The sequence below is a fragment of the Haliotis cracherodii genome, unplaced genomic scaffold (genome assembly GCF_022045235.1).
Source record: "Haliotis cracherodii isolate W230 unplaced genomic scaffold, xgHalCrac1.p SCAF_3, whole genome shotgun sequence".
NCBI classification, from domain to species: Eukaryota; Metazoa; Mollusca; class Gastropoda; order Lepetellida; family Haliotidae; genus Haliotis; species Haliotis cracherodii.
Window position 1 is genome coordinate 56,555,699 of NW_027266286.1, and position 15,779 is coordinate 56,571,477.

A 15,779-nucleotide genomic window follows, 5' to 3' on the forward strand; every position below is an offset into this window, starting at 1 on the left:
AATCAATGAGTGGTAATAGTGCTATTGAAATCAATATCTTACCAAGATTCACTACTGCACCTTGACATTTGGATATATTACTACTGCACCTTGACATTTGGATATATTACTACTGCAACTTGACATTTGGATATATTACACATTTAGTTCAGTTTGCCATCTGGATATACTATACCTTTAGATAATCACAAATTTAAAACTGCTATACACATTTTACACACAACAAATGAAAGTGTGACTAAATTACAGTGTCTCGCTGGTTATATTGCAATTATCTGTTCTTAAAAATATCAGGCAAATCATCACTGGCGTTATTTTATTTGACTTGTGTTAAAACCTGTAAATTTTACCACCTGAATAACACATACAAAACGTTGAGATGCAGACAACAAGTCTGCAGCTGATCATCAAAAACCTATGTCAATAGGAACAGTCGTCAGAAAGCTTTCAACTCTAATTGACAAAAACATTGACCATGATAATTGTTGAATTTTTATCATTAATGAATCATGAAATGATCCACCTGATGCACATGTCTTGTTCAGGGGCATTGGGTGTTCCAGCTGTCTAAGAGTTGCTACCCTTCGGCACACCAGAAATATATGGGGTGGGGTGGGGTGGGGTGGGGTGGGGTGGGGTGATGTGATGTGATGTGATGTGATGTGATGTGATGTGATGTGGTGTGGTGTGGATGTGTGGGGTGGATGTGAGTGAGTGAGTGAGTGAGTGAGGGAGGGAGAGGGAGGGAGGGAGCTAGCTTTACACCGCTTTAGGCAATATTCCAGTAATACCATGCTGGGGAACACCAAAAAATGAGCTTCACACAATGTACCTATGTGGAGAATCTAACCAGTGTGAAGAGCAAACGCTTTCACTACTAGGCTACCCACTGATAAGCACATCAGGCATTCCATTGTCAACAGTCATCGACTTAAGCAACAGTCCACATGTCATCGTTCAACTCATCCCACTGTCTTCAGATCAGACATTCCTGTGTTTTCTGACGTCATTGATCAAGAGAGCTCTGACATCATTGGTTAAGAAAATCAAGGTCCCAAACGCACCATTGTGACAGTCATGAAGGAGGTGACCTCGGACAGCACATGGAAGGGGTGGTATGCCAGATCTACCACTGTCAATCAAACTCGGTTGTGAGCAGATGCATATTGTTTTCTTGGAACCAAATGCTCAGACACTTTATTACACACATTTTATCATTAAGGAAGCAGCAACATGACATTTACATGCCGTAGGCATGGTGCAGGTGGACACACGTCAGAGTGAGTGAGTAAGGTTTTATGCTGCTTTTAGCTATATTCCAGCAGTATCACGGCAGGGGACACCAGAAATGGGCCTCACACATTGTACCCATGTCGGGAATCGTACCCAGGTCTTCAGCATGACAAGCGAATGCTTTAACCGATGGGTTAACCCAACGCCTCGGCACACATCAGAATATTGTTGCCTTAATGCTGCATGTTTCTCAATCTCTTATCAGCAGATTGTGGGCTCGATACCAAACACATAACGTTGATGATCGACGCTGTTCTGGACGCCCAAGGGCAACAATTCCAGCCTAGGACAGATTAATCATGAACGATGGCATTAAGTAATCAGTTGCAAACTGCCACTCAGATAAGGGACCGGTTGCAAGAGTATATACAAAGACAGCAAAAAAAAGCATGACGTCCACATGTCACTCCTAAACTTACTGCACATCATTTGAATCAGAGTTGTTAGTGGTGTAGGCAACATCAGCACTTTTTTGATGATCGATGTTGGGCTTAAATCATGTTTTCTGATGAATTGAAGTTCACTCTCAACTTCCATAACCGAAGGCATCAAGTTTGGAGACATCCTCATGAGAATTTCATGGACGTAAACGTCGTAAAGCATGATCATTTTGGGGATGGGTCCATAAAGGTATGGGGTGGTATCACAATGACTGCCTTCCTTATTATCCATAGAAGTGTCACAGGTGAATACTGTACAGGACATCATCATTGCACCACTCGAGTAGTGCCATTTGCATGTGTTGGGCAACATTGGACCTTCCAAGATGATAATGCACATGCTCTTCATGCCAGGCTGTGACGCAAGTCCTCCAACAGCAAACCATCCATGTCGTACCATGGCCTGCACTCAGTCCTTACCTTTCACCCATTGAACACGTCACCAACCATTAGTGAGTGAGTGAGTTGGGTTTAACGCCAGTCAGTTATCTCCCTTGCCTCAGGAAGATGTATTCTTCTTGGCAGCCAGTATTACAAACTTCTGATTACTTACGTCCCATTTCAAGGAATTTCCACACCCCTCAATTTAAACAGTAAAGACAAGATATTTTATGGATGACTACTTCTTCATTCTGCTATGATGCGACGTTTGGTGTAGATCCTATAAGGTTGAGTGAGTGAGTGAGTGAGTTGGGTTTAACGCCGCTTTTAACAGTATTCCAGTTACATCACGGCATGTCAGCTTAATGTGGGAGGAAAGCCTGAAGTGATGCAGGTCTCAGACGTTTACCACTTCGGTGAAATCCACGAGCACGGGTATGGTGTTGACAAACCTAGAAACATAATCAGGGCGAACCTGGATTCGAACCCACAATCATAGGTTTCTGGCATGCCTAAGGGACACAACTCTGCACAGCGAATTGTGGCGCCCGAGACGACTGGGCCACCCGTGCCCCCTAACCAACCATTAGAACCCCTCAGGTCTGATCGCCTACTCCCCAGCAGATATGATCATATCATTACCATTTGCCAATACCACATAGATCAAAAGATATGTCTTGATGACTCCCACTATCCTTACATTTTTGGCATATATATATTAATGTGTCATCTATTTGCAAAGAGACAAAAAAACAGAAGATTTGAAAAACAGAATTGAATCTTTAAATCCTTGCAGAGAAAATCGACCTGAAATTGAGAAACTGTAAATGTAATTTCACCACTTTTATCGGAATCCTACTCATGCCATGGCAATATGCTATAGCTGTTTACAAGGATCTTAAGGTTTAACAAATGATGTCCTTATGCCACAGATGTTATCACCATACTCATTTCTTCTGGGACTCTAAACCTGAGACAAATAACACATTGACCTTCATGTTTGTGGTTAACCAAAAATTTAACTTCTCAAAGTGTATTGCTTTTAAAGTTAAACCAAGTTTTCATCACTTTGGAATAAGTTTTCGTGTGTGTAATTGCCAAATAAAACTTATATCTTTCTTGCAATTTAATGACCAAATCAAAATAAGAAAGAAAGCCAAATATGTTATAGTTCATCAGTCTTAATTACATTACCTTTTTGTATAGAAATGTGGAGGTCCTCACTGGAAACGGCATTTTTCAGTGTACACAATTATAATTTAGTGATGGAGTGTGGCTTTACGCTGCTTTTAGCAATATTCCAGCAATATCAAGGTCGTTGACACCAGAAATGGGCCTCACACATTGTACCCATGTCGGGAATCGAACCCGGGTCTTCGGCGTGATGAGTGAATGCTTTGACCACTAAGCTACCCGACCGCCCTAATTATTATATATTAACTCTTTTCAAGCTAAATTAAATCCCCAAAGAGCCCCGGTACCAACTAATACCAGTAAGCAAACTTTACAGTGCTCTGCTTAAGTTGCCTGAAATGTTAAATACAATGCTCATTGAGAAATACTAGTTGCAACGGTATCATCTGATGACTTGGTTGAGGTACATGTAAAGTTTCTTGAAAGATGAATGAAACTATTTCATTACATTTGATACTGTTCTGTATAAGTACAATGGATGATTGCAAAGTGTGGCTGCATTAATGACAGTCTGTAATACAATAAGCTATAGAATCTCTGAAATGTTGACCTACCTTTTGTTTCAGCTGAGATTTCTGGAACGTCTCCAGATTCTTGTAACTATTGCCACCTTTCATCTCCTCAATAGCAAGCAAAATGTCTTCATCGGAACTGTCCACAGCTCTGGAATGTTTGGTTTTCCTTCTGAACACAGGACTAAGATGTCGACACTTTCCTTTCAAAATCTCTTCGCGTAATTTTCTTGTTGGTGAGTCAATTTTTCTCACCGGTGAGGCCGGCAGTGAAGCACTATGTAAAATTTCAATATCACCACCATTTGTCAATTCTGTCTCCTTGAACAGAGACTTGCCTACTACATTGATGCCCCTGTCCACAGACCCATGCCCCACAGGCTGACCATCATCAAACAGAACCAGGGAAGCGGACGTATCTTCCTCCGTCACCAGAGAATCACAGCTGTTCCGTTCTGAAAAGGTCTGCACATTATTGGTTTCCTCAGAAGGATCAAAGTCTACAGAACCCTGTTGAGCAAGGTACAGGCGCCGTTGAAGGTCCACCACAGTGGGTGCAGTTGGACTGCAATCTCCCACCAAATTATTTTCAAAAGGAAGCTCCGTATTTTCTGGGGTCTCTTCGTCAATGTATTTGATTGCCTCACTGGCTGGATCTGCCCATCGTGGGCTGTCCCTGGGTCGGACATCTGAGGAGACGACTGTGTCTGAGTCTGTGGAACTTGGACTATGTCTGGGCACATTTGGAGTAGTTGCATCAGTTGAGCTGAGGATGAGACCTGCCCCTCCATTAGCGGGGCCTTGTTGCACACTGGAAGCCTTCACTGAAGCAGTTGCACTAAGCGGAGTACATTTTCTAACTTTGGGTCGAGCACCTTGATTAGCATAGTTTTCTTTCACCACATTGCTGTCACTACCATTTTCAAGTTTAAATGCTAAAGAGTTATGATTTAAACCATTCCTAATTGGTGATAAAGATCTGGATCTTATGCTCCCTGATTGGGAAAGTCTTGTTGGCAAGAATGTGGCATTGGGTGCATCACTATGCCCATTTACAGCACTGCTGACATCATCTCCTCGACAGGCTTCACCACGAGCTGGTTGAACATCCACAGAGATCTGATTGGCTTGTTGTAAGTCTGCATTAACAGGCATCACCTTATCCACCGGTTCAGAGGTTACCTCATTATCCAGACCATCACTTGTTGCTGGAAGATAGAGAACGGTTGGAAAGCATAAGGGGAACACAGGGTGATCATTCCTACAGAATTTCTGCAACATGGTGCATCACATTGTCAAGTTTTGTTTTGTTGGTTTGTTTCTTAACGTTGCAATAAGCACTTTTTCAGCTACGGTCTGTAAATAATCGAGTCTGGACCAGATAAACCAGTGATTGAATCATGAGCATCAATCTACGCAAGTGGATACAATGACGTCCATCAACCAAGTCAGCAATTCTGACCACCCAATCCCATCAGTCGCCTCTTACGACAATCATTGTCGCCTCTTATATGAAGTAATTGTCAAGTGTTTGCTCATACATATTCCCATACTATTCCCAACCTATGTTCCTGATGTTAAAATGTCCAAATTTGTGATCAAATAACTGTCAAAATTTGGAAAGGATATCAATTAGAAAGCCAATGAAGATAGACCAGACCAGGGACTAGAAACAGCTACCTCTGTAGAAGACTGTAGTAACATCTTAGATCAAGATACCAGGCCATGCAAATGGCTTAGGCTGAGATATCCCATGGTAGAAAAAGCTTTAATCCAGACTGGATCCACCTTTCATTGGACACAACTACCAGACCGTGGAACCATCTTAGACCTAGATATCCCATGGTAGAAAAAGCCTTAATCCAAACTGGATCTACCTTACATTGGACCCAAATACCAGACCGTGGAACCATCTTAAACCTAGATATCCCATGGTAGAAATAGCCTTAATCCAGACTGGATCCACCTTTCCCTCGACCCAACTACCAGACCAAGGACACAGATGAAACATCAACTGAATTACAAAGTCTGAAACAAGTTTTACTCACAAAATGCACAGAGGGGCTGGTGGCATGAAAGTTGCAGACCTGCACTTGTCACTACACGCTAGAGTAGATAATCATTATCATTTTGCTCAAATTTACTTTACTCTATGCTTTCAACATTTAAAGCATAAAATTGCAAAGATAGCTCTTGATCTCATTGTCTGATTCAAAATTGTCGGCATCAGAAGCAGGGTCATTTTCTACAAGACAGTCGGGAAGGTTGGAATCAATTGCACTTATCCCAACAGAAAAGTTATAGTGGGCAGGAAGCTATTTTGGACACTGTTTACAAATGGAGTTCAAGGCTCAATGCATTACAGACATGTTCCAAGATAATAAATATTGTATGTCAACATAGATCTTTCTGGAAATAAGAACCAGAATAAATAAAATAACAAAAGAACGAACTGATGGCCAATAATGATGACTTGATGCTATCTGACCTAGGTCTGGAAAAACTTTAGAAACACATCATGTATTCGTTGCAACCTTATCCATCACAACCCCTTGTTCTTTTCACCCAACACAAGAAAGGCCATAATATGTGTCTCTGGGCTGATGCCAGAGAGACTTAATAAATCCTTGGATTGCACGTTTAATGTTTTTCTATTCATCTAATCATTCACATCGCATGTGAATGCCTACAAAATTCAATCCTGTTTCTTACAGAAATAAATAAAGGTAAAAGAAAAAATAAGATGTGGCTTGTGTGATAAAATAGGCAGCAAAATGCACAATATACACACTTCTTAACAGGAACAAAACTTTTCCATTTCCTTAATGCTGAGACACACTGAGGCTATAGCACTGTCTTAGTCAAAATGTAATGTCACATTGGCAATATTTCAGCCACTTAGTGATCACTATTTTATTGAGTAAGTCAATATTGTAATGTTGAAATGACAATATTTCAGCCACTTAGTGATCACTATCTTAATGAGTGAGTGAATCAAAACGTAATGTTGAATTGACAATATTTCAGCCACTTAGTGATTACTATCTTAATGAGTGAGTGAATCAAACGTAATGTTGAATTGACAATATTTCAGCCACTTAGTGATCACTATCTTAATGAGTGAGTGAGTCAAAACGCAATGTTGAATTGACAATATTTCAGCCACTTAGTGATCACTATCTTAATGATTCCAAATGTAATGCCACATCAGCAATATTTTAACAACATAGCGACCCCTATCTAAATAAAACAACTCTTACATAACATTGATATCTTACATTTCCTTTAAAGTAAATGAACATCTATAGTGCAACAAATATTATTTAGGTGAGCCATTTTTTGTGAAATAAGGACACCCTACATGGGCATGTGCTTTAAATGGCAAATACATGGATTTAACAAAGTACAAGGTATTGTAAGGGACACGCGTTGTGTGCAGAACATGACTACAGAGCTACTAGGTGAACACTGCCCGCTGCTGAATGGGCCCAGCTCTTCATCTACGCTAACCATCACAGCCAACACACACACTCTACCTTTTATCCAAGACCTTACCCTACATGACTGGATGACACAAAAATACAGTGACTTCAGTCCTGACTCCCATAAATAAATACAGACTTCCACCTGTAGTAACCGTAATGTTACTTAAGTTGGGCCCTTGTTTTACGAATATTACACTTTCATATAGTTGAATTCTGTGTGAAACCCAGGGGTTCACACCACTAGCTAGGTATGTCATCATGCATCGCGATATCAATGTATCGATAAATTTGTAAAACCGTATTCGATGTAATAATCGCCCTGGGTGCTCTCAAAAATAGAAATAAGGGGCTCTTATTAGAATATGTTTTTGGTGGAAAAAACAGAGTTGAAAGATTTATTTCGTGGTTTATGCTGACGGCCTGAACTGTTTATATACGACAGATATATTTTTCCTGAATTTAATTGCCCATTATTAAGGGTGTATATAACACACGCATGCGTATTATACACGAATAAATAAGTCTTGTGTACATTTATCAATCGGAAGGGGTGCTAATTGGGATTGTTCACTTGCCAATATATTAGCAAATATCGCCGTGGGCACTTATTAGAGCGGGGCACTTATTACGTCGAATACGGTATCTATGCTGTATCAATACAAGGTTATGTATATTAACTGATAAATAATTCACTGCCATAGAAACTTCTGTTTATTAAAACTACTATGATTATAAAGGACAGTGAAAAGGCAGAAAATTTAATTCTAAACATTTAATGGATAAGCCGAATTCATATTTAGCATTAATTAGCATTAACTGCAGGACTATATAGGTGTTTTCTTTATCTTGGCATTTACAGGCTAATTAATTTTATTAATATCAATACATCAACATATCAACATGATACTTTTACATTATTATATCGATCCTAATATTTCCAATCAAAGACATCCATTGGTCGTATCCAACCAGAACGCAGTTCATTCTGGCTAACGGTTGATGTGAAATAACTAGATTTTGGGGGGAAAGTCTCTCCAAATTTTCTCTAAGTCTTGGATAACGGATTAGTGGCCATGTCTATCCCCGAAAACCCATTTAAATTTCACTCAAGACATGCAACAGCAAGTTCTATCTACTACCATAGTAAAGACAACAGTCACAGCTAACACTAAGTAAGAACACTATGAAGACATTAGTGTAGTATTTCTACTGAACTTGCCTCAGTGAGTGTTTGAGTGACTTTGATCTTAACCTAATGTCTTAATAGTCTTTCAGGCATACGCTGTTTGGGTAACTTGAACTGTAGTCAGAATGTCTGACTCTGGATTCTCTTTGCATAACAATCCCAGTCTGACTGACGAGACAGTCAGGCCCAAACAACCAGGGTCATAGGTATTGACAACCGACGTGGAACCTATCAGTGTTGGTATGGTGATGATAAACCCAAGATACTGATATGAGTGATCTGGTATTCTTGGCAGCTTTGGGCCACAGCTGCTATCACTAAGCCAGTCTGGATGTATGATGCAGTATGATGCAGAATGATGATGCAATATGATGATGCAGTATGTATGCTGATGCAGTATGCATGATGATGCAGTATGATGATGCAGCATGATGATGCAGTATGCATGATGATGCAGTATGCATGATGCAGCATGATGATGCAGTATGCATGATGCAGTATGATGATGCAGCATGATGATGCAGTATGCATGATGCAGTGTGTATGATGATGCAGTGTGTATGATGATGCAGTATGCATGATGATGCAGTATGCATGATGATGCAGCATGATGATGCAGTAAGTATGCTGATGCAGTATGATGCAGCCTGTATGCTGATGCAGTATGATGCACCATGATGATGCAGTATGTATGATGATGCAGTAAGTATGCTGATGCAGTATGATGCAGCCTGTATGATGATGCAGTATGATGCACCATGATGATGCAGTATGCTGATGCAGTAAGTATGCTGATGCAGTTTGATGATGCAGCCTGTATGATGATGCAGTATGTATGCTGATGCAGTATGATGCAGCCTTATGATGATGCATGATGCTGCAGTATGTTGCTGCAGTATGATGTCACTTATCTCCTATGTCAATCTCTCTTCACGCACTTAGTCACCTCTACAACAACACGGATCGTGAGTCTCGTCCCAGCATTCCAGGCTGAAGTAGACAGCAGTAGACACGAGACGTACCAACACACAGTCTACCCATCTGTCTACTGAATCATGCTGTAGTAACCTTGGACCTACACTTACAAGACGAGTCATCGTCCTCACTCATGCCTGCAGGGGTAAAGTTGGGGTCCCGAGACAGCTGCTGGCTGCTCCCACAGAGCTCACAAAGGGTGATGGTCATCTGGCGTGGCTGCAGGTGGAGTAGGCTGGTCTTGTAGACCACGTGCCCCAGAACCTCGGGGAGGTAGGAGGCACACCCAATCAGCTGGAACTTGGTGCCCCAGATGTTAGAAGTAACTTCCACCAGTTTGCAACTCTGAAAGAGAAAAGAGAAGAAGATTTGTGAAAATCTTTCAAACTGGATGGGTTTGACATGCCCCCTTGTCCCAGAGACCAGGGAAACTCGATGAGCTACAGATTAATTCTGCCCATGTAAGCAAGCCACGAGTCCAAACAACCTGTTGACAAGCTGGATGCAATGCATTGTGTCTCCACCTGAAATTCACGAATTTTGCTGGATGGATTTTCGTTGCTGCAATTTATTTTCTTGATAAGCTCTGTCACAGACAGTAATACTTTCATTCAAAGCACTATCAATAACTGCAACTACCCATTAGCTGCTAACAGCTCTGGAATCCAATTGACATTGATGAAAGTACTAATTATATAAGTGAATTTGCGATCCTGTTTTTCTTTAGTGTGAGTTTGCAGCTCATTGTTGAGAGTATATTGGATGTATTCATGGCTTGCCCTGATTGGATTACTCGGAATTAAATAAGCAAGGAATTATGTTTTTCAAATTTCTTTCACAACAGAATATTTACGAGTTTCAGTTATCAGATTTCCTGTTCTGAAAGAACTTAATGAACTGGATAATAAGAAGCATTAGATTCCATGCTAGGCATAAGAGGCAACCAAATGAAATTGGGGGGTCAGGCTCGGAGAAGGCGTGTACATCCTCGTACCCCGACAGATTGGATCTTTGGCCACAGTATAGATCAACAAGAAATTGTAAAGTTTAAAACAAATTACCGACTTTTAACGTAACTCACTCCAACTCTGCACCATGTTCCAAGGTCTGTATGAAGCACCTGTTGTTTGTTTGTTTCTTAATGTTCTTTAACGCCACACGCAGCAATATTACAGCTATATGACAGCGGTCTGTAAATAATCGAGTCTGGACCAGACAATCCAGTGATTGACATCATGAGCATTGATCCATGCAATTTGGATACGATGACACGCATCAACCAAGTCAGCAATGCTGACCAACTGATCCCGTTAGTTGCCTCTTACGACAAGAATAGTCTGGAGCACATGTACAGTCTAGACAGTGTCATTAGTGCCATGTGTCAAACTCACACACTGTCCCACAGTAATGCCACAGATCATTAACAACTACACTGATCTATGTCATAAAATCTGAGCTGAAAGTTTAATTTGAATGACTTGAATGAATTTTGCTATGTCTGCCAAATTATCTCAATCAAGTTACTCCCTCATTGTGGAAAAAATATCACAGAAAACAATTCTCTCATAACTTGAGACCATTACAGATAATTTACCTCATAATTTTTTCCCTTAATTCATATGAGGGAGAAAATCAGTAACTCTAATAAGCGATAGAAAATGAACTCTTCATAAAGATAACATATAGCAAAACCATTAATAATGGCCAATTTCTACTAGTCCTTATGATACCTTAACTATTGAGCAGTTGAGCAAGAGCTATAGGACTAGTGCCAATTTCTAATGCTGCCTTTTATGACTTATTTAGTGGAATATATAATAGTTATCTGTGACATATATCTATCTCACATCATGTCACGATCATGATGATACATTCAACATTCACTCTCAGCTGCACTCAATCTCATTAAAATCAGATCTTAGTTCTCGCTACCGCTAAACAAAGATCTGAGGACATCCCATTAAGGGTCACGTCAGACCGACCTTGCGCGAACATTGGCCGACCAATAGAAGGACTGACAAGAAGTCGACATTAGTCAATTAGAAGGCAGCTTTCTCGTGCTTTACGGCACTAATTTCAAATTGACCACTATGCTTAGAAACATATTTTGACAATTAAATTCTCGATTACAAATTTGAAACCTGAACAAAAGAACATTCTGGAATAGCTAATAGATGGTCTACATTGTATGGATTCAGTCGTTAAACCCGTAACTATCGTTCGGAATACACTGTGTTAAAGTTTTGGAGGTTGCATTATCAGAATTCACATTTCAAATGTCACTTTCATGATCTGGTAAGCGATGCTCTGATTGGTCGGATGAAAGGTCGTTCTGACGTGACCCCTCATGGGATGTCCACAGATCTTTGTTTGGCAGTAGCGAGAACTAAGATCTCATTTTAATGAGATTGAGCTACACTACTTGATAAACTATGACTTTTTTCAGGTGACAAGTTATTTCATAAGATGACCCATTTCTCAAAAACATATATGTTTCAAAGAACATGTCAAATTAGGGATTATGTATAATCCCTGCAATTTTCAGAGAATATATGTAATGTCTGAATCACACAGGGAATTTACATAATCCCTGACCAGTGAAGATCCGGGGTAGAATAGGTCTTCAGCGATCCATACTTGATGTAAAAGGGTTGTCATAAGAGGCGACTAACGGGATCAGATGGTCACGCTCACTTGACTTGTTTGATGCATGTCATCAGTACCAACTAATTCCAATGCAACAATGTAACTCTTGCATTAAGACACAAGTTATAAAAATGAGACTAATAATGTCTCTCTTGTTTAGTTTTTATTGCGCATGTCAGACTTGAGTGGCACCAAGAATTACACTGCAGCTTAATCTTGACCATCTACACCTGTTGACACCAGTGACATCGGGTAAAACCTTGTCCTCCACAGATGGATTCAAACTGCACAGCCTGGCGACGTGTAATGTTATTGTCAGTAACAAGATCTTCCATTGCATAGAGCACTGACACGCAAACATCAAACAGGTGACAGGAGTACTTGGCATTCAGTATTCCACCTTTCATAGCAATAGTGCATAAGCAACGATTCCTTAAGAATAGTTATTTGACTACACGATCAATTGCTTCTGTTTCTCCTCATACAGTTATCCATACATACTTTTATTTGTTTTTTTTTGCTTGGTGTCGCTCTCAGCAATATTCTAGCAATATGACGTCAGCTTGTGAATAATCAAGACAGGACTAGAGAATTTAGTTTTTGATATTGTGAACAATGATCCACGTCTTCGGGGTACGGAGACACGCAATCAACCAAGTCACAGAGTCTGACCACCCGATTCAATTGCTTGCCTTTAACAACCATGCAGAGTAGGTTACTTAGGACCTATTCTAATGAGGAAACCCTATGGGGATCCATTTGTCATCTGATATCGGTGTCTTAGAAAAGAAGAAGCAAATATACTACTCAAAAGAACCAACAGATCAACTATAGTAATGACAGATTAACTATAGTCAAAGTCAAAGATATTTATTGCATGTAAGGCCTCTGGCCCATATACAAGAGACTTACAAATAAGCAGTTTTACATATTTGGATATATACTCATGTTTAACAAATTGTTTTTAACATATATAGCCAGTTTTGATATGACAGCATCATCTTTTGAAGAAAGAAGAGAAATTAACGCAGGTACAGGATAATTTGACAGATAGTGTTGTGGTGTAAACTTGTTTCTTAGATCATAATAACAAGGACATACAAAAGTAAATGAAAGAATCAGTGTTCTTTAACTTCTTCTCTGACATGTCAGATTAACTATTGTAATATGACAGAAACAAGTGTCCTTTACTTCATTTGACTAGTATATTTGCTTCATCTTGACCAGATACAGAAATTTGGAATATAAAGGGGTAGAAACTAACATGTTTGGTCCACTAGTCCTTATAATGATAACATATAGCAAAACCCTTAAAAATGGCAAACTTCTACTAGTCCTTCTGATACCTTAACTACAGGACTAGCGCCTATTTCTAACGCTGAACATATGAAGAAAGTGAAGTGCTTAAATTATTCCTAGGTGTACAGATATGAAATTTTTCTAGTACTTCAGATGATTCGCTGTAGAAGCTGTAGATTCTGACTTAGAAGCTTTGAGACTAGCAATACCTAAATTTAGCTGTAAGCTTATTATCTTCCGACACCATAAACATTCATTCTTAATTAAAACCAGTGATAACAGTGATGGGGATTCAAATCAAGGCCTCTCTAAAGTACAATCACAGTTCAGAGAGTAAGTTGGTTCTACACGTGTTCATCACATTCATGAGTTAGAATTAAATGCAACATTTCAGTTATACATGTATTACAAGATATTGCCTTGTGGGGAGAAGCCCAAGTGATACAGGGAAAGTCATCTCAGCACGACAACTATCGTAAGCCTTTGATAAAGCCTGTGTCTAAGAGCATCATAGAGCTAAGATATCTTTGTGAAACAGGACCCTGGTTGACAGATTGAAGACCTTTACCACTCAGATGAAGCTAAGCATGTGTATTGTAGCCAGAGACTAAGGATCATTTGGGATCCTGAAAGTTTACACAGCAACCTGAACTTTCATTGGGGTTTATGAGCCTTTTATTAGCCCAAGGTCGTCCTATATCCAAATTACTATAAACTGCTACAACTGAACTTTCATTGGGGTAAATGAGCCTCTTCTTAGCCCAAAGTCGTCCTATATCCAAATTACTATAAACTGCTACAACTGAACTTTCATGGGGGTCAATAAGCCTCTTCTTAGCCCAAGGTCGTCCTATATCCAAATTAATATAAACTACTACAACTGAACTCTCATCAACTCTCAAGGACCTGAGGACACAGACAGATCATCAGAGTTGGTCTAACCAGAGGTCACCCTGTGAGTCAAACTCACATCCAGGAACTGTTGTGGCCTGATCCAATTTTAGATGCCATTTAAGATTCTAATGTACAAGGGACAGAAAGTTCCCAAACTGGGTTTGTAAAAGCAATACTTGACACTGAATATCCCTAGCAAAGGTTGATCACTATACAGTTTGGTTCAATTATACCTTTGTACACTAACAGGTTATCAGCAGCAAAATTTGTCATCTCATCACAAACTGATTTACTTTCAATGATAATAAACAAATCAGAGTTTAATTCAAGAGTTAATTTATGGAATTTCAGGACAAAATTATTCAATGACATTTGATTGGTCCACAAAATGAAATCTTGTAAGAATGGCCAGATCTCCACTTATGCAGTGATGGACAGCCCTATGTTCAATATGCCTGACAAACAGTTAGCAGTTATAGTGCCATAACTGGTACCTTTATATGTCAAACAGTCACCGCCAGCAGAGAACGTGATGGTCTGTCTTCAAACTTTCAAGCAAAAGAGAACGATTAAGAGGCATCTTTAAGACTTGCTTGTCATTTAGGATTCTATAAAAACTTGTTCAGTAATCTTAACAAGTCATGCATTTTTATGTTGCAAGATTTTTGTAATAATTCTTTCTCATGCACAATAAAATATCACAGCTGCCTTTCCTAAACTCATTTTTATAGCTCAATTTTCTTTTTTAAATCAGAAGATATTCTGACAAGAAAGCATTCCCCTGCCGTCAAAGATACAAGAATTTGGGAAAAATCGGTATCAATTATTTACAATTCCCCCATGTACTGCCATTGAAACATCAACAGTAAGACCAAGTGAGGGATATTGTCAACCTCAAGTGTTAAACACATCAATCTACACCATACTCAAAGGAACTCACACAGCACCTTCTGCGTCTCCTGCCTATTGAGTCAAAAGACATTTACAAATAACCACGGCAGGTTTTAAGTAAGAACACACAGAAGGCCGACTGATGTTTCAAAGCGTCACAATTTCTGACTAAAACACATCCAGGAAGGTAAGATATTTTAGTTGCCCCCATCAAAAGACTTGTCATATCTCAAATAACATGATTGAATAGTAGCAGGCCATGTAACATGAGGAATGCTTTTAAGCTTTCTATAATAATCCTTTAGAACAACCTCAGGGCATCAGATTTCTTGTTAAAAACTAAGTCCTATGAATAAAAGGATGTCACACTATCCATTATTATTTTTTTACTGTTACAGATGTGCAACATGAATTGTGGGGTAATTATGTTGCCATACTCTATATAACAGATTTGCTACTCAAAGAAAATGTTTCAGAGTATCCTGAAGGTAGTTTCTACCTAACTCAAAAAAGTTTTACACTTCAAAAGACATGGAAAATGTTGGTTAGACATTTAAGGCTTTGAAGAAACGACACTCATGTT

The 15,779-nt window shown here is 39.5% G+C and overlaps 1 protein-coding gene across 1 annotated transcript in view; it reads right to left on the minus strand.

The window, feature by feature from the left end:
* The window catches only part of LOC139473821 (tubby-related protein 4-like), a 214,247-nt gene that overhangs the window by 26,306 nt on the left and 172,162 nt on the right, over window positions 1–15,779 (minus strand). The window contains exons 10-11 of the mRNA XM_071256582.1: window positions 9,577–9,811; window positions 3,863–5,028 (exon numbers count right to left, since the gene is read on the minus strand). Coding sequence (XP_071112683.1) covers window positions 3,863–5,028; window positions 9,577–9,811 — 1,401 coding nt within the window. The remainder of the gene's footprint in view (window positions 1–3,862; window positions 5,029–9,576; window positions 9,812–15,779) is intronic.